The 17228-nt window shown below is 36.8% G+C and overlaps 1 protein-coding gene across 8 annotated transcripts; it reads left to right on the forward strand.

Annotated features, from left to right (window-relative positions):
- Positions 1-566: 566 nt before the first annotated feature.
- LOC145228837 (protein STPG3-like) lies at positions 567-16080 on the forward strand. Of its 8 annotated transcripts, none has more exons than XM_080094036.1 (13): positions 567-824; positions 1657-1857; positions 2174-2274; positions 2631-2710; positions 3206-3262; positions 3325-3383; positions 3758-3901; positions 4294-4461; positions 4938-5093; positions 5551-8448; positions 9075-9168; positions 13957-14055; positions 14967-16080. In XM_080094036.1, exons 2-10 carry the CDS (start codon positions 1680-1682, stop codon positions 5682-5684), a joined length of 1077 nt encoding a protein of 358 aa, XP_079950162.1. In that variant the 5' UTR covers positions 567-824; positions 1657-1679; the 3' UTR covers positions 5685-8448; positions 9075-9168; positions 13957-14055; positions 14967-16080. The 8 variants fall into 8 exon arrangements, with proteins under 8 accessions (XP_079950162.1, XP_079950163.1, XP_079950161.1 ...); XM_080094037.1 differs by having other exon boundaries at positions 15643-16080; XM_080094035.1 differs by having other exon boundaries at positions 13957-14031.
- The last annotated feature ends 1148 nt before the right edge of the window (positions 16081-17228 follow it).

Genomic DNA, 17228 nt, shown 5'->3' on the forward strand with positions numbered 1-17228 from the left:
CTGGCAACTGTACAAGTTAAGTACCTGTTGCGCCTGATGACAATACGCCTCCTACCCTTTTTCACAATCCACAATTTTCGAGAACACGTAAGACAGCGCATGGTATCAAAACAGCTAGCGTCAGCGTATGTAGCAACGCTCACCAACGGCAATTACGCGTAATAATAGTCGGTTTCGGTCCAGAATATAACGTATTATTCCAACAGTGACCACTACGAACTACTAAGTATTCTATGATTCTAGCAAGTAATACAGAAACCTGCGACATCAACGCATAAAACCGCACGTAAAACGACGGAGAAAAAATATACCTCGGTCCTTTTTCCCCGCAATGGCATTTTGCAGGTTGCCTCGGTGTACCTGCAGAATTGGGTTACATTTCTTTTCCGTAGAATAAAGCTAAACACGTTGCTGTTGCCATAAAGTAAAAAATGTGACGCCAATTTGGCAAAGTGATGTACTCGCTATTTGTTTATAAGTTTATTTAAAACTAATGAGAAAAAAAAACTTGATACATTTGCTGTTGCGTTTTAACGTGATTTGTTACTTCCCAATTTGTTGTGGTTAGGCGAAAAAAGCAAACAAATACGTTTATAAAACAAACTTACAGCCTAAAATTAACAAACTGGCAATAAGGTTAAATCAAACTTAACTGAATTGTGATGTCACACTGACTCCTTTTTTGTGTGCCATTTAAATGCACGCTTGAGTGATTGTGACCCATGGTAACGTTTTGCCTCATCTGGAGGTAACTTGAGAAGTTGATATGTTTGTGTGTGGTGCCACATCAAACAACAATAAATTCGACGAAAATGTAATTTGAGGTAAGTGCAGCATTGAGATGCCGCTTTATTGATTCTTTCGAACTATTGCCTTGTTTAGAATAACTTTAATTTGTTGTTTTTACAGTATTTTTACAGTATTGCGAGAGAGAGATTTGTGTTTAGTTGCAATTGCACTGCTAATATAGCGATCGCAGTACGTTAACATGCTATTTTTGGCTTGCAGTTAATCAAGTCTAGTTTTCAGGTTTTAAAACAGTGTTCTGGAGCAATTTAAAGTTAATGTAATATTGAAATAAGCTATTGCTGCCAGGCATAATGTATGACCAAGTATTGCTCATCCAGCAGTTTTTTTGTAAACAATCGACGTTTCGACGTCCTTAATGTAATATTGTTTTCCAATTCTAATGATTTAATCTTTGTTTTTACATTCTCAGTTTACCAAACTTATTTTATTTTAAGCTTCTACCAAAGGCTTATAATCGGTGGTGGGATTCAATTTTTTTGTCAGGCGGCTCTATAACAAAAGTCGTATTTTTCAGCTGGTTCTGTTACAAAATGCATATTTCCATTGACAATAACCAGTGATGCTAACCGGTTCGCTGATCTCATAAAAATTCGTGAGACGGTTCTTTAGATCCGTTGTGAACCGGCTGAATCCCACCACTGCTTATAATGTAATCTAGCTGCAGAATATTTTACCTTAAACTACAAATTGCCCCCTGCTCATTCTTACACCGTATAATACTGGCCAAATTTGCAGAGCTATTTTGAGTTTGAAACATTTTTTAAAGCTGTTGTAACATGTTTTGTTTTATCAAGCAAAACTCAATGAATGAACGTTTTCTATGGTGCTGATTTTTGTATTTTAAAGGCAAAGCCAAAACATAACACAAAATGGACCAGCCTCCACTTATGGAAGTAGACATTGATACTGAAGAAAATCGCCAGCTGCTTCAAGCCATACAACAGGGGGAACTTTCTGGATTAGCAGATGTCCAATCTATTCCTTTCAATGCTACAGTAGGAAATCTTATAGATGCTGAACTGACATCAAGAGATGGAGCTGACAGTGGTAAATTTAAAAATTGTCAAATAAAAATTTAAAAAACTTTGTATTTCTATAGTTTTGTTTGTTGCTCGTGTTGGTAAAGAATATATGGTGTAGCTTCCATCTTTTTATGTGAACTGAATGTTATAGAGTCCAGTGTTTTTCAGAACAAAAAAGCTATAATCATTAATTGCACAAGATTATAAGTAATCTCATAACCTTTTTGCCAAACATGTTCATGCAATCAAGAGTAGAAATAGATTTACTGAGTTGCAACTATGAAATCCTTTTAGGTTTATTAAACTGTTAAAAAAATGTTATTGTTTTATTTTGTTGCAAGGCATTGACGTTAAGAATGAGACACCTTTTGTAAAGCCCCAAGAAGCTCCAGAGGAGACAGGATCAAAATCAAATCAGAATATACCACAAACTACATCAAGGGTAAAATTGGTTGTTTAAAAAACATTAGGTAAAATTAAAAAAACAAATAACAACATTGCTGACTAATTAATTTTGTGTTATTTGCTGCAAAGAATGCATGTTAATTATAAAAAATTATAAAATCACGAGGCATTTTTTAAAAATACCATTTTTCACAATCATTTAAATTTGAGTATATAGTTGAATAATTAATCGTTGTCTGTTTATGTTGTTAAACAAAAAATATATAGCGAATAAAATGTTCTTACTTTATTACCACGTACTTTTTGTCTATTGCACACTACCAGAAACAAATCAAAATCTGATAACTGTGACATTTAACTTTATTGTCCACTTTATGCAATTTTTCTTTTAAGGTCTCTGGCTACAAACCCAGATCCCCATGTTTTCACCCCGACCCAAACTACAAGAGATGGATATCACCCCAGGCAACAAGGTAAATCTATTATTTTTTGGAAAACAGAATTATCAAATGAACTGTTTCTTATTTATTGTATTGAGTTGATTGTTGCCACATACTCTGAATAAAAATAAAAGAAACAAAGAATTTTTTTAAATAAAGTAATAAATAATTTCAGACTAATGTTTGCAGCCCCAAATTACTACAAAAGTCCCTAAGATAGATGAGCAGTTAGCACAGTATGTTTGCAAGGTTGTGAGTTTTAATCCTGTTGACAATAATCTTGAGCAGTATTGCTTAAACCCAAACGATGAGTTAGGTTTAAGTTACCAAAGTCACAAATCCAAAAAATCAAAAAAATAATGAATAAATAGACTTGTAATAAAAACAGGTAGTTCCCTGATGGACTCTCATGTAGGCATAACACATTTGGGTGTTTCTTGGCCATAATTATTTTAAAAAAAAACATTTGCCAAGCTTAAAAATTTACATCTTGTGCAGTAGCAAATATATGTTTACTTGCGTTTTAAGGCAATTTGATCCCGGAACACAACAAAGAATCATGCGAATGGCAACAGTATCAGCCAGGTACCCTTTCTTACCCCTTACACACATTTAAAATTTATCAACTATAACAATTTTCTTCACAGACGAAGGCCAAGTTCAATGTTCAGCGATGAAAGTTTGCGAATGCCTGGAAAACTTATCAGTAAGTGTTTAACACATAAAGTATTACTTACATGAGGACCAATGCCTTTGTTAAAGTTGTAATAAACATAAGCAAAAGAATCACCGAAAACTCTTCAGGGCCAAGTGCTTGGTGCCAACTTCTTGTTCTCATTGTTGTGGGTTCAAATCTTGTCTCAACCTTTTGTTGCTTATACTCAGGCTGTGTTAAATCATGAGCTCAACAAAGTCAATAATAAAACATGATTCAACTGATTACAAATAGGCATGCAGCTGAAGGGATAATTTATATGAGCAAAACGAATTTAGTTGTTTTTTTGATTGGTTTGCAGAAGGGAACGAAACTCATTGCTATGTTTGTATTGTTGTTCTGTAATTTGTTTGCATGTATTCCAGCATGGCATGAAGCAATGGAAAATCGACCTCCTTTAAGGATTGACATGTCAGGGCCAAGTCCAACCACCTATTCACCCAGGAATAAACCACTATATGAAACTAATGCACCAGCTTATTCTTTTGGAAGGAAAGAATCAGAAAAAGGTAAACATGTAAAATGACAGGCTTGCACTATGAGTCACCAAGTATGTGAGTTGCACGTTTATTTGAAGGCACTCATGCAGCTTAACACACTGAACAAAATGCATTCTCATCCATTTAAAACTTGTATATGTATTAAGTATGCAGAATTGATTTTATGTCCTGCATTGACTATTTTTGCAAGTCTGTTGGCACTTTTACAATTTCGGAAAAAAATAAATGGCTGTTGTAGGTTTATAGTGGGGACTCTAGTCTACATGAAAAAGCTTTAACATGTATGAAAAAATTCCTTGTTATTGTGCTTTTTTATACCTGCTCAGTTACACACTTAATCTTACAGTATCAGTGTAACCTTTTTAGTGCTGTATCTTAATACATGACATACTCTTGCACAGAGGGCAGTGGACAGAAAGCTTGGTCCAAGTTGTGGTTTCGATCTCACAGTCCATTTACACATAAAACAAATTATGAGCTTCGATGGCCAACAGCACCCCACTACCAGCAGAAGTCAATGCTCGGACCGAAACAGGCTTGTCGTCCTGGTTTTCCAAGCCACAGTATAGGTATGGGATTTTATAGCAATGATTTTAAGGTATTTCATGGTTGCACAAAGTATTCCAGTGAATCGCAAAAATATTGGATTTTATATGCAATTAACCGGAATTATCTGTTTGTTTTTTATTTGTGCACACCTACACAATTATGTATCCCTAGATTGGAGTTATATTTCTTTTTTGTTTTACTTGGGAACTCACTATTGGACTGATATATTGGTACTCTATTAATACTCTTTGGCTTTTGTTAAAGCAGTTAGTAGTATTGCAAAAACAGTTCGCCAAATTGCATATGTTGGTTGATTCAACAAATAACGTTAAAAGTTATATTATCACTGCATTATGTTTTGCCTATTTGCTCTTAAGCACCCCATTCTTTTTTTGCAAACTTCCTTTTTGCAAAGAGGGACTTTGAGAACCACTGGTCTAAAAGCAGTTTGGATTAGTTTCGAATTTGTTTGCTTCTTCTAAACTTGTTTTCAAAGGCGTGCGTCACAACTTACAGTTGGTGGCGAAAGGCAAAGAGGAAATTCCCGCCTCAAACCAGTATGAACCGGAATTAGCAAGAAGACACGTGACAAGGAGAGCTCCCGCCTTTTCCATGGGCTGCAAGCTTCCAAACAAAATTTGGGTAAAATCACGTAAGTTGAGAGCTCTATGAGTAAAGGTATGAACCGAAACGACAAGAGTTGTCAGTATTAGAGTCAATTTGTATGAGCCTCTGGCTAAAACTTGAAAAAGGGCCCTAGCATATACACGTGTTAAAATAAAACTGTGCTCACACTGAAACTTAGAGATGAGATGAGATGAGATGAGTTTATTCCGTTTGGTGATCATAGCGACACAATAGCCTAAAACAATCACCAAGCCGGAAATAGCTGAGCAATGTGACAACGTTTTTGAGCATAAAACAGTGAAGGGCACAATTGCTGAATAATGGTTGAACACGCTGTAGCTACATCGTATTGCGGTACTTTTTTGGTGGGACCCTCAAGTCAAACCCAGTAAGCAAGTGTTGTGTGTTTTAGTGTACGTTGGACCTATTTGAGCTCATTACAACCTTTTATCTCATATGAGAAATTTTCATTTTTTTGGCAGCCAACTTCCCTGCCCCTAACATGTACAATCCCAAGTCGTCTTTGCGATCAGTCCGTCCAACCCATCCCGCCTTTACGATGTGTGTGGAACGAAGGTTTAAGCGACATGACGTTGGCCCATTCGCAACCCTCTAGATGACGCCACAGGCTGTATCTGGAAGCTTCGAACCATTTTTCTTCAACTACTGTACAACATGCTTGCAGTTTGCACTTTATGAACATTTAAAACGTTCCAACTACACACAAATAAATTTAAAGGCTTTCATTTCATGGAAGAACAGTAACTATTATGTGTGCATGAGAAAGCTATCCACAAAAATGGCAAATACTTTTTGATCTCATAAAACCACTTTTACAACAGTATTTCGCACAAGTTATTTAAGGATAAACGTTTTTTTTTTCTTCTACTTCACACAACATTACTGAATATGCAAAATTGCCATATTCCTACTTTTTGTGGGGAGATTGAACCATATAATTTAGAGCCTATATTTAGTATTGTTTTTATTACTATTTTTTGTAAGTGTCAGTTACAAAAAAAGTGTCCATCCTAAACTATTGCAAGTTTTTGCCATCATTGATTTTGCCATTACATGCCCAAACTTCCACCTATGCCGAGATTACTGCTTTTAAAATTAGCCCAGTGTTAGATATTTTTGTCAATTTCCATCCTGCGTGTAGAGATTTATGCCCCCGTGTTTTGTTGCCGTCAAGATTCGTCATGCCTATTTGCCAGTAAATGTAACTGCGCTTGCTATACACACTGTGATATACAAATATGCGATTTTTGTTTCCATTATCTTTTTCCATCACTTTGACCTGATTAAATTCATCCTATTATTGTATAACTTGTTGTCAATTTAAAGTTTGAAATAACTTTCCAAAATGTATGAAAGTTACAGTTTTGGGCTATAGTTCTTTTCAGGCTGTGAGGCGTAGACTGGAAATTTCGGTGGGATTCGAATCCACGCGAAAAACTCATTTTTCAACTAAGAGAGTGCTTCTTAACTTTTGGTCGCGAGACAAATGTAGTGCATTAATTAAATTGGTTGAGTTCGTCAATTGCAGTAGTTTACAAAACTATTCGCCCACTGACCACAGTCATTTGTTGCACTTTCGCGGTCACAACCCAAAGATGCCAAAAAGCTTTGATGAAATTTACATAACCTATTCTATGCAAATATCGTGTATATTGGTGGATTCTGTTTGGTCTAAGGCAGGGGTGTGCAACAGTTTTCGTCGGTGGGCCGTATAACCAATTCCAGACCTCAAGGGAGGGCCACACAACTTTTTTCCATGTGCACAATCAATTCAAAATTTTCCAAATGAATGAATCAATTAATTTTCTACAACATACAGAGTTTCAGCGCAACACTGGCGTTCGCACAAAACAATTGTTTACTAGACGAGGGGCATTGTTACGTCACATTTGGTGCAGTAGGCTACTTGCTGTAACCACTGTATGATCCACCGGTGGGAAAACGCCGATTTAGCTTATATTTGTTACGTATAGTATAGCAACTTAGGAGATTTACCAAAAACTAGTGGAAAATTTTGCTAAATTCTCAGAAGAATTGCATTTTTGTCTTATGAAGTGTGTTGGTGGGGGCCACGCCGCCACACTAAATAGCTTGGCGGGCCGGACTGTGGCCCGCGGGCCGTGTGTTGCACGCCCCTGGTCTAAGGGTTTTATATACTACACTGGTTTTTAGATTATGGAGGTAGATATTGCACTTTCGTTTAGCGTTCCATATTCCTAAATTGTAATAAGTTGTCTCTTTTGGGTCTTTTACATAACAACCCAGATTTAAGCAAAATTGGTCGCCACAGCCTGGCTTTTAATTTAAGCTTAATACCGGGGTAGTCGCCCACAAAATTAGGAAGCAATAAACCAGTGGTTCCCAACCTTTCGTGGACCATGGCCCCCTTAAAGTAACTTTTTGGCCTCGTGGCCCCCTTTAAGTTACCATGAAGGACCTGTGGCCCCCTTAAAATGTAGATAGCAATCTCGCGTTGGAATGCAGTATTAATTTTGGCTTTAAACAGGTCTAATAGAGTAAATGAGCGGGATAAACCTCACTATAAACAAATAGTATGTGAAATATTCGATTAATTTCGGGAATAAAGTTAAAGTGAAAATGACTTTTAGTGGGTGTTTCTTGTGAATCTACGCCCGTGGCCCCCCGGAACACAGCTCGTGGCCCCCCTGGGGGGCCATGGGCCCTGGTTGGGAACCACTGCAATAAACTAATATATCTTCGATTGGTGTGAAACTGACTGCAGCCCGCAATTTGGAACGTTGCGATCCTGCAGCACAACGCACATAATAGACTTCAAGCATCATTTAAGTAGTATGACACTTCACGGTTTACGCCATACCTTATGGGTTTTTTTCGGTGCTCATGCTGTTTTGCGAAGTTCAGCAATGACAGTTTGAAAAGTGACAATGCAAATAAAATTTGACTTGACTTTACCTGTGCAAACTGCAATGTCGTATCGCAGACGCTACTGCTCGTGCGTCACAGTTTTTCAATCTTTCTTGAGCCACGGAACACTTTATGCCAAAAACCTTGTGGACACTTGTATCAATGTGTTTATTATTTTGTAGTGTATTTCAATGTGTGTATTTTGTGTATCGAACCTTTACAGACGGCTTCTAACATTGGTAATTATCTCCTTTTTATGTTAGCCGACTGCCTTCTAAAAAAGTAACGCCTAATCTAGTCACCACCATAAAACCTTTTTCTTACACCCTTTTTATCACAGTAATTATTTCTTTGTTTCGGGGCGACATACCCACTATAAATATTCATGCAAAAAGTATCAGCTCCAGCTCACTCACTGTTAAAATAGTAACCACCTTGTGTACGTCGTTTGTTCAAGATTGCCTTGCTGCAAAGTAAGTAATTTGTGTGTGGTGTTTTGTTTAAGTTACTTATATTTTCTATAACGTCTGTTAATAAATTTTACTAACGCTCTTAAGTATTGTTTTGTTATACTCTCGTGTAGTCAGTTCGCGTATTTTCTTTCCTTAACTTCTAAGTTGCTAAACTAATTACACAGCGTATTAGCAACAGTATACCTTAAATCGCAACACACTAAACAAAATATTATATTGATGGAATAACAAAAACATTTGTTATTCGTTATTGTTATTCCAGAACGAGTCTTATTGTTGCAAAACAATAAATGAAGCAATTATATTTAAACTGGTAATGATGGATAATAACTTTGACAAAATTAAACCTATTTTGTTAAAAAAGTGATTTTCGACCGGGGTCCCACCGAACACTAGTCAAACTTATAAATTTATTGCAATACCTCTGGTAATCTTTCACGAAACACCGATTGAAAATCACTGCTGTACATAATTAGCCGCTCTTATGAAGTCACAAACGCCGATTACCCAAGTTTCTCCCTGAGGCGAGCTGCTCTTTGGCAGGAGCCTTTTCTACAATTTTGCGACTGCTACTATTTTGGATGACTGGTAGCTTTTTTGTAACAGCTTGTGCTTGAACTTTATAGAAAGTCTGTACTTTTGAAATCAATTTGGATTGCTTATGCGATGTTCAACAGTGATATGTGAATGACATACGAAGTGCTTTATACGCCACAAAACGTAAGTAGCTTGTAATTTAAGCAAAAAACTGGTCTCAAATGTTTGCATGAAACAAGCTGTCAGTTCAGATTAAAAATCCCTGTGTGTGACCATGCTGAAGTGTAAATAATGGCTTATGCTTTGGCGATGTCAAATAGTTTTGTTTCACAAAAAATGCAACCAAAATAACCGACGGGAAATCTAAAAATATTAATTCTGAGACAAATTTGGGTGGCGTAAAAAAAGTTTGGGACCCAATGCAGTGTTATATGTTTGGTGGAAGAGTGTGGCATCTGCCATACAATCCTAATATTATAATTAGCAATGTAAATAGTTTAATGTACTTACATCTTATTTATGAAGTGCATTTTTGTGATAAGCGCTGGCACCCTTGTATACGGAAGTAGAAATGTGTGTTTGGTGTTTAATTGACAATTGAGCAATAATCTCAACGCATTTTTCAATGAAATTAGTTTGCACCGTTTTTCAACACGCGATAGAAACATGATCCAAAAATAAGCTCACTGCATATTTTTTTACGATTTAATCGTTTTAAATGGTTTTGGAGAGCTTGGGTCATTTCCAATGCATGCAGCGCTAAGCTTGAAAAAAGACGTTGAAGATGAAGCAAATGTATTGACAACCATGAAATTGTGATACGGTGAAAGTGACACTTTTAAGGAGTAGTTTACGATGAATAATAATAATATCCATAACACCTTTTCAGCACTCTTTAACCGCAAAAAAAGAAATTAAAAAGACATGTATTTCAAAAAAGCGGAACATACTTCAAACACATACACAGACACATTTACATTCCACTTCCTTCGTTCCCGTTTCCACGTCTATTCCCTCTCCCACCCCGGTTCCCTCTTCCACGCTTATTCCCTTTTCCACGTCGATTACCTCTTCCACGCTTATTCCCTTTTCCACGTCGATTCCCGTTTCCGCCTCCACTTCCTTCAACGTTTCCGCTTCCTACAACTTCTCCGCTTCCACCAGACATTTCATTCCCTGATCCACCTTCAATACAATCTTCGTCGTCTGGCGCCAGAGAGCACGGTTTTGGGCCTGAATATGCCACAATTATATAACGCATCATGGCCGTATTAGGCTTGTATGGTGGCCCTTGTCGAAACTTTGGGCAAATACACTTAAACTAAAGGATCGGGGAGCCCTTTAATAGTGGCTGTTGCCCAGTCAGCATTGACCACCAGTTAAAGAACCACTGTGCTAGTATGAAGCTCACATGTGCAACATATGAGGTAGGCAACAGTGCTTGTGGTCCAAATTTCAGCGGGCCTTATAGGCTCCTGTGTCCTGTCGTAGGATCCATGCAAACACACCGTAGGCTAGATTCTATAGCAGCTACGGTATAGCTTATCCCTTGCCATATGGGAATGCTTGGGAGACTGGCTTGATTATGTATGATGCCTTTTGATAGGCCTGCGTGATGACTGATTTATTAGCGTTGTTTGGGGGCCCTGGTCGAAACTTTGATTCGTGTTAATAGGCCCAATACGCTAAAACTTAGGGATCGGGGAGCTTTTTTATTTATGCAATATCAAATCTTGCAACTGTGTCAGCAAAAAGCTGACCGACAAATCTGTCTTCTGTGACAGAATGCGGTCCTTTTTTGTTCCTTTTTTCAAGCAAAATTTTTTTGCGCACAATTCTATTATTGTTTTAGTCTGGTTGTGATGTAATAAAATTAAACGTTTCCACGCATAGGTGATATGACGAAACTAAACTACATTTTTTCTGGACGTTGTTGTGCGAATATTTGCGAAAGGAATAAATTAACTTGTAACTGGCAACTCCTCATTTTTATTTTGCCAAGGTAGTAATAGTTTTATAATTATAGTAAACATATAACTTGAAGAGCGAGTAATCGGTAGAGCTACTAACACAGGAACTCACAGCACACACGGTTTGCGAAATACCGATAGAAGGCGTAAAGAGCACAGTTTAAAAAACAAAAACAGTGAAACTGGGATAGGGTCAGGAACTAAATTTAACATAAACAACTAGGTTTACAGGTTAATTTTCTAATAGCCCCAGCCGTCAGCATTTTTACACAAACTGCATTTGAAATATTTGAGTGCGCCACCTACCGGAAGTTAGCATACCTGCGTGCAGTGAGTTCCTGTGTTAGTAGTTTTAGTGTTTGACAAAATTGCGAAGGGACCATTATGACAAAAAATTGATAAAGGTTGTAAACCACTGGTCTACCTTGTAGGTTTCCTCCTGCTCCTCCTTCTCCTGCTCCTCCTCCACTCCCACTCGTCTCTTTGTCTCCACTCCACTCAATACAATCCTCGTCGTCCGGCGCTAAAGAGCACGGCTTGCGGCCTGAACCTGGAATAACAGGAAAATTTATTAACACCATAACTCACGTCAGCCGCACATTTAGCCAATTTTCGATAGGTGACGCAATGAGCACAAATCCTATTAAAAACGGTATATCTCAAAATATGCTTAGAGCTATTAGGGTTGAGGTTACGTATTATATTTAAAAGTTCGATTAAACTAACCCAAAAATTTAGTTCTTACTGTAAAATTTTCAAAAACATACTTCCTAGCCCTACCCTTATTTTGCCGCTAAATAAATAATTCGGCTCCTGCGCCACCTATCAAAAACTAGCTAAATGTGCGACTGACGTGAGTTATTGTGTAAGTAGCTCTACAGTGACAACATGATCATTGGGTCAAGCTTTTAACTTGCAAATAGATACAAAAGCATTACAAAGTTTTCAAGGTTTAACCTTATCAACACATCGTAAAGTCGGAACCGTAATACTAAAAATTGGCTATACAAACCCAATTCTGCAGTACTTAAGATAGAACGCAATTTATTTGTTTTAAATACGTAGAGAAGTATGTAGTTTAAAGTCACAAAACTGTCTTGTAAAGCCGCATGTGGAAGCAGCGCAGCAGGTTAGTCACTTTTGGATTAAGACGATTGTGTTTTGCCGACACAAACACTTCGAGACTATAACTGGCATTTAAACAAGGTGGCCAAGTCTTTTTAAAATACTTTTTGGGTTTTAGGCGAAATTTATTGAAAAATGTTCCCAATGTGACGAAAGTGGTTAAGAGAATCGAATCATTACCAATAATACATCTATAGGCCATGTTGCGCTGATTTTATTTTTTCAACAATTTAGCAAATGCTTTTTACTTTACCTCCGCCACTTCCATCTCCGCTGTAAACATTCGTTGAGCTATTTTCCACTTCTGGCGATAGAGAGTTAAATTTAAAAAGTTAAATGGGGTGACAATAAATACAGCAGGTGGTTTTCAAAAAATAAAATAACAGTCATTAACATTGAATCCACACGTGAATTATTGTCGCAATATGCACTGAACCACATTTTTTAAAAATTAAGTACCTGATTTGTAAGGATCTACCTATAAAGTAGTCTACTACAATTAAAACACTAAAAAACAAACCGGTTTAAAATAAGGTATCAACATGTTGTTAACGAAATCACTAACAACATATGTAGACTCTATTTTTGCAAATTTCTGCAAGGTTTGTTTGTTTGTTAAGCAAAATTTTGGGTGTAAATGTTTATTTTTTAAAGAGTAAATGATAAAAACAGTTGCAAACTTTATTCCAGAAGATTACAAATAACGCGATTTACCTTTTTCGCTCTCACCACCGTGGCCCGACGAGCTCCCACTCTCATCAAAGCAATCTTCATCATCAGGCATCAGTTCGCAATCTTTATGATCTCCTAAATTTAAAAAAAAAACATTTAAAGGTGTCATTAAAAAAAAACACTTTAATTTTTTTGTGCCAATAAATTATCATTCCTTTCAATTTTGCAAGTTTGAACTAATTATAAAATATTTCCATCGTGACACTGAGCTGACATCACTTTGATTGCCAGGCAGTTGCTTAATTGGCTATTGTAGACCAGCAGTTTCCTCGTGCCAGGGAATGTCCAGTTGTGGCACCAAACAGAATTGGTCGGGGCATGGCTTTTTTGACTGTTACTCCCAAGAAACCGGAGTGTCGTTAGATGGTTACACTGGCTCATACTATTGTTTTGTCACTAGCAGTAGTAATAAGATCTTATAAGTGGATTTCAATTTTATCATATGTGTGCAGTAAAATTAGTTTCTCTGTCTGAATATACGAAAGTGTGCATTTAAGTTTGCTGAGCAAACCTTGTAACAGAAACGCTTACAATCAATTCAAGCCAAAAAAATTTTGGTACCTTTACCGCTGCCTGGTTCCCCGACCTCCGAACCTTGATTGAACAAAAAAAAAGGATACTGTATCAGTGGAAGGATACTGTATTTCTTGCTTACGTACCCAAGAGCTCATGCTATGAGCTTTTATCTCAAACGGGGCCTAAAGTGGGCCAGCAAAAGACAAGAATAAAATTAAAAATAGTTGCGGTTTTCAATCAACAAGAACGATATTTTAAACACTGAATTTATAATTTGTTTGCAAAGTACAAAATATTGTTTCTTCAAATTATTAATATTCTTTTGGACAAAACAAGTCGCCAATGAGGTATTGCTAACACGTTCAAGTGGTCAAAATGACAACCTTGGGTATTGTACAGTGTTAAATGAGTTATTGTCCCTTTTGATTCGACTTTTTTACTAATGATAGAGTTTAACATTTCTATTGTTGAGCATGAAGAGAGTCAGGTTTTAAAGGGGCTTTAAGCGGTTTATTAAAAGTTTAGAATCACGCACTGCCTTACATCGTGTCGAGTGTTAACTTATATTTGTGTTTAATAATATTTTAAAAACAGTAATTTGTTTTACTCCTACCATCATTTTTTTCAGGACGATGGCCAGATCCAACATATTGACCACTGCCCACAGATCCAACTAATCGACGTTCAACACAATTCAAAATAGGTTAATTCCAGTTTAAAAATTTGGGTACATAATATCAGTTTAAATTGCTGACTACTATTTTAAAAGTGGTGTAGTAATTAATGAATTTTTTATTTTTAGAAGAACATATCAACATGTTTTTGTTGTATAACTTAGTCCCACGCTACATGTCGTTAAAAAAGTGAAATGATTTAAATGATTTAAACTTGAAAACATGTTGCTTGCCTCGTTTGTTTGCGAAAGCAACTATGACAGGGGCTCTTGATGCAGAAAAAGGATACACTGCAACAATAGTGTTAGAAAATTTGTTAAACTGTAATAACTTTATTCAAAAACATAACTGCCAGAGAAAATGTGTATGTAGAATTCATCTTAATGCAGACGATGTTTCTACAATCGTTAATGTTAACTGAGCTTAAACTGGGTTTATATATGCCCTGAGAAAAAAGTTTGCACTGTCAACCAAGATTTTGCATTGACAACCTGCACTGATGATGACTACAGTGATTGTTGAAACGGCTGCACTAAGATGTATTCTATATGCACACATGTTCTCTGGCAGTTATGCTTTTATTTCAATTGCTTTTTTAGTCCGTGTAATAACTTTACGCGTCAATTAACTTTCTTATGGTTAAGAATTTCCAAATTACGTCAAAAATATGACGTTGTTGGTTTGTTTCAACATTTTTCGTCAGTAAAATGGCCAACGTTTTATCACACAGTTGTTCGTACATATATTAAAAGAAGAAGTTCGTACATATATTAAAGCATGAAGCTTGTACTTCAGCATCGAAAAGGCATAGATTTGGTAAAACATGGCTTTTCACCCTGCAACAAGCCGGAGTGCTATATTGTGGCTGCTCTAGTTTACCTTTCAAGTCCGTGAACAGTATTAAACAGTTGCAATAGTAGAGGGATTTAATGATTGCCAATAACGCTAACATTTCTATTTACAGGTGTACACTCGCCATTTTCAGCTGAGTGCTGTTGTTGTTATACACTGACACATGGTTTTTGTTGAAATCAATTCCTATACAACAGCTTATTTCAGTGATTATTCTTATTGCTATAAAATTAATCCGATAAAATAGTGTATAAACCCCCATTTGACTGGTTGTAGCAAGTCGTCTTTTACTCAACAGAGCGCCTACCTCACTTTCTTATGAGCTCTTGCCACATAACGCTTCATAATAAGGTGTAGCTGCAACGCGTTCAGCCATTATCCACCAATTCTGCCCACCATTGTTTTGCGCCACACAAAATCTCAATGATGTGCAGCTATTTCTGGCTTGGTGGCTGTTTTAAGGCTATGTTATGTCGCTATGTGTTCTTTCACCAAGAGAAAAAAAACTCAAATTAAATCAACTCAAAACTTAGGCCAAACATAATTGAGGTTTTTGGCACACTCTTATAAGAATATATATATTCAAATAGAATAAGGTATTTTTTTTTTCAAAACATACTTACAACCCAACAATTTTATCTTTGTTAAAACGGTTTCCAGCAAGTCATAGAAATAACTTACCAGCAAGACATAGAAATAACAGAGACCACAATAAGTACGCCATCTCAATGTTGAAAAATTTGATCTGCGAGCACAAAAATACAAAGTCCTTCTCTTTTACTCCCCAGTCAACAAATGGAAAGGCAACTTTTGCCTGGAAAGACCAATCTGCAAATTCTCCAGTGAATCACTTAGGTCCAACTTTTCTTTGACTACCTGACGGAAATCATTTAGTATCCAATTGGATTCGAAGTTTCCATTGCTTTGTTTTTCCCCTAGCTATGGGTACATGTACGTCGGCACGTAGGGGCAAAAGGGGGCACTTGCTTTTTCTTGGAAATGAAAAAGTATCGTGCTGAAAGAAGTGAAGGAGAAAAAGTCACCAAATATCCAAACAAACGGGTTTAACCATTTTGCCTTATTTGCGTATCTGGTGTTGTTTTGCGGTTTTACTGCCTTTAAAACAAACAAAATAGTACGCGTGGTAACGTTTTTTTGTATCGTGGAGTGATTTACGTTTTACGAAAAATGTTTTACGTTTTTTAATACAATTGTACTATATATAATATGGGCCTATTTACATGATATCGTAATCCATCCATGTACGTAAAAATGTGTCAAAACTTGTTCCTCTTGCAAAATTATCTGTCGGCGCCTCGGTACGCTGCATAGTCAGGCCCAAATCACGTCAGTTTTGTTCAAACCAAAGCCCGAACCGGGTCTAAAAAATTCGACAATTCTGTTGTGCATAGTGCATACACGTTTTTGCAAGCGTTGTCGGCCTAGCGCTCGCTATCGGTTAGGTACAATTGTATTGTATGAATTTTGATACTGGACATAAAAAAAACGGTACATAGCAGTATAAAAACACTACACTAGTGCCACACATTCAGGAAACTGCTGCAAAAACCTCACGGTTGAAAATACATCAATATATATTTATATATACGGGTCACGGGACACAATGTTAAACGATTGGTGCAAAATGGTGGCGCTTCGATTATAGACTGAAATGTCTGTATAACGTTCGTGGTAATTTTGATTAAAAAAGTCCATAGTTACAATTGACGCCCCAAACGAACATGCGTTTCGTGTTTTTACCAGCAAATCATAGAACACAAAGCATTTCGGGCAGACCGGGGCAATACAAGATGAACTATTTCCTGTGCAGTTCGAGCGGTGTGCGTCACTGTATTGGAAACAAACAACAATTGAAAACCATTGGGTGGATTTCAAGTGACGCATGTTAACTTGACTGTGAAGTCACGTGAATCAAATTTGAGACAGGTTGGCCCATAATTTGCATAATGTGTTTGCATCAACACGCTTACTGAAACAATTCGAAATTGTGAGCATCAAACTAAAATCAATTATGAAATGAGAAAAACTTCTAACACTATTAATCAAGTCAGTCGCACATTTAGCTAATTTTTGATAGGTGGCATCAACAGCACTAAACCCTATTGAAAACGGTACATCGCAAAATATGTTGACGGATAGGTTTGTTTTGGTTGGAGTTAGGTTTATTCAAAAACTTACTTTAAAACGTAGATCCTAATGTAAAACTTTCAAAAGCTTACTTCCCAATCCTACCCCACTCTAGCTGCAAAATTCATAATTCAGCTCATTGCGCCACATATCGAAAATTAGCTAAATGTTGGGCTGGCGTGAGTTATGGTGTTAGTAGCTCTACCCTACCTTTTGAGTAACGGAA

Source organism: Phallusia mammillata, chromosome 5 (assembly GCF_965637545.1).
Source record: "Phallusia mammillata chromosome 5, kaPhaMamm4.hap1.1, whole genome shotgun sequence".
NCBI lineage: Eukaryota > Metazoa > Chordata > Ascidiacea > Phlebobranchia > Ascidiidae > Phallusia > Phallusia mammillata.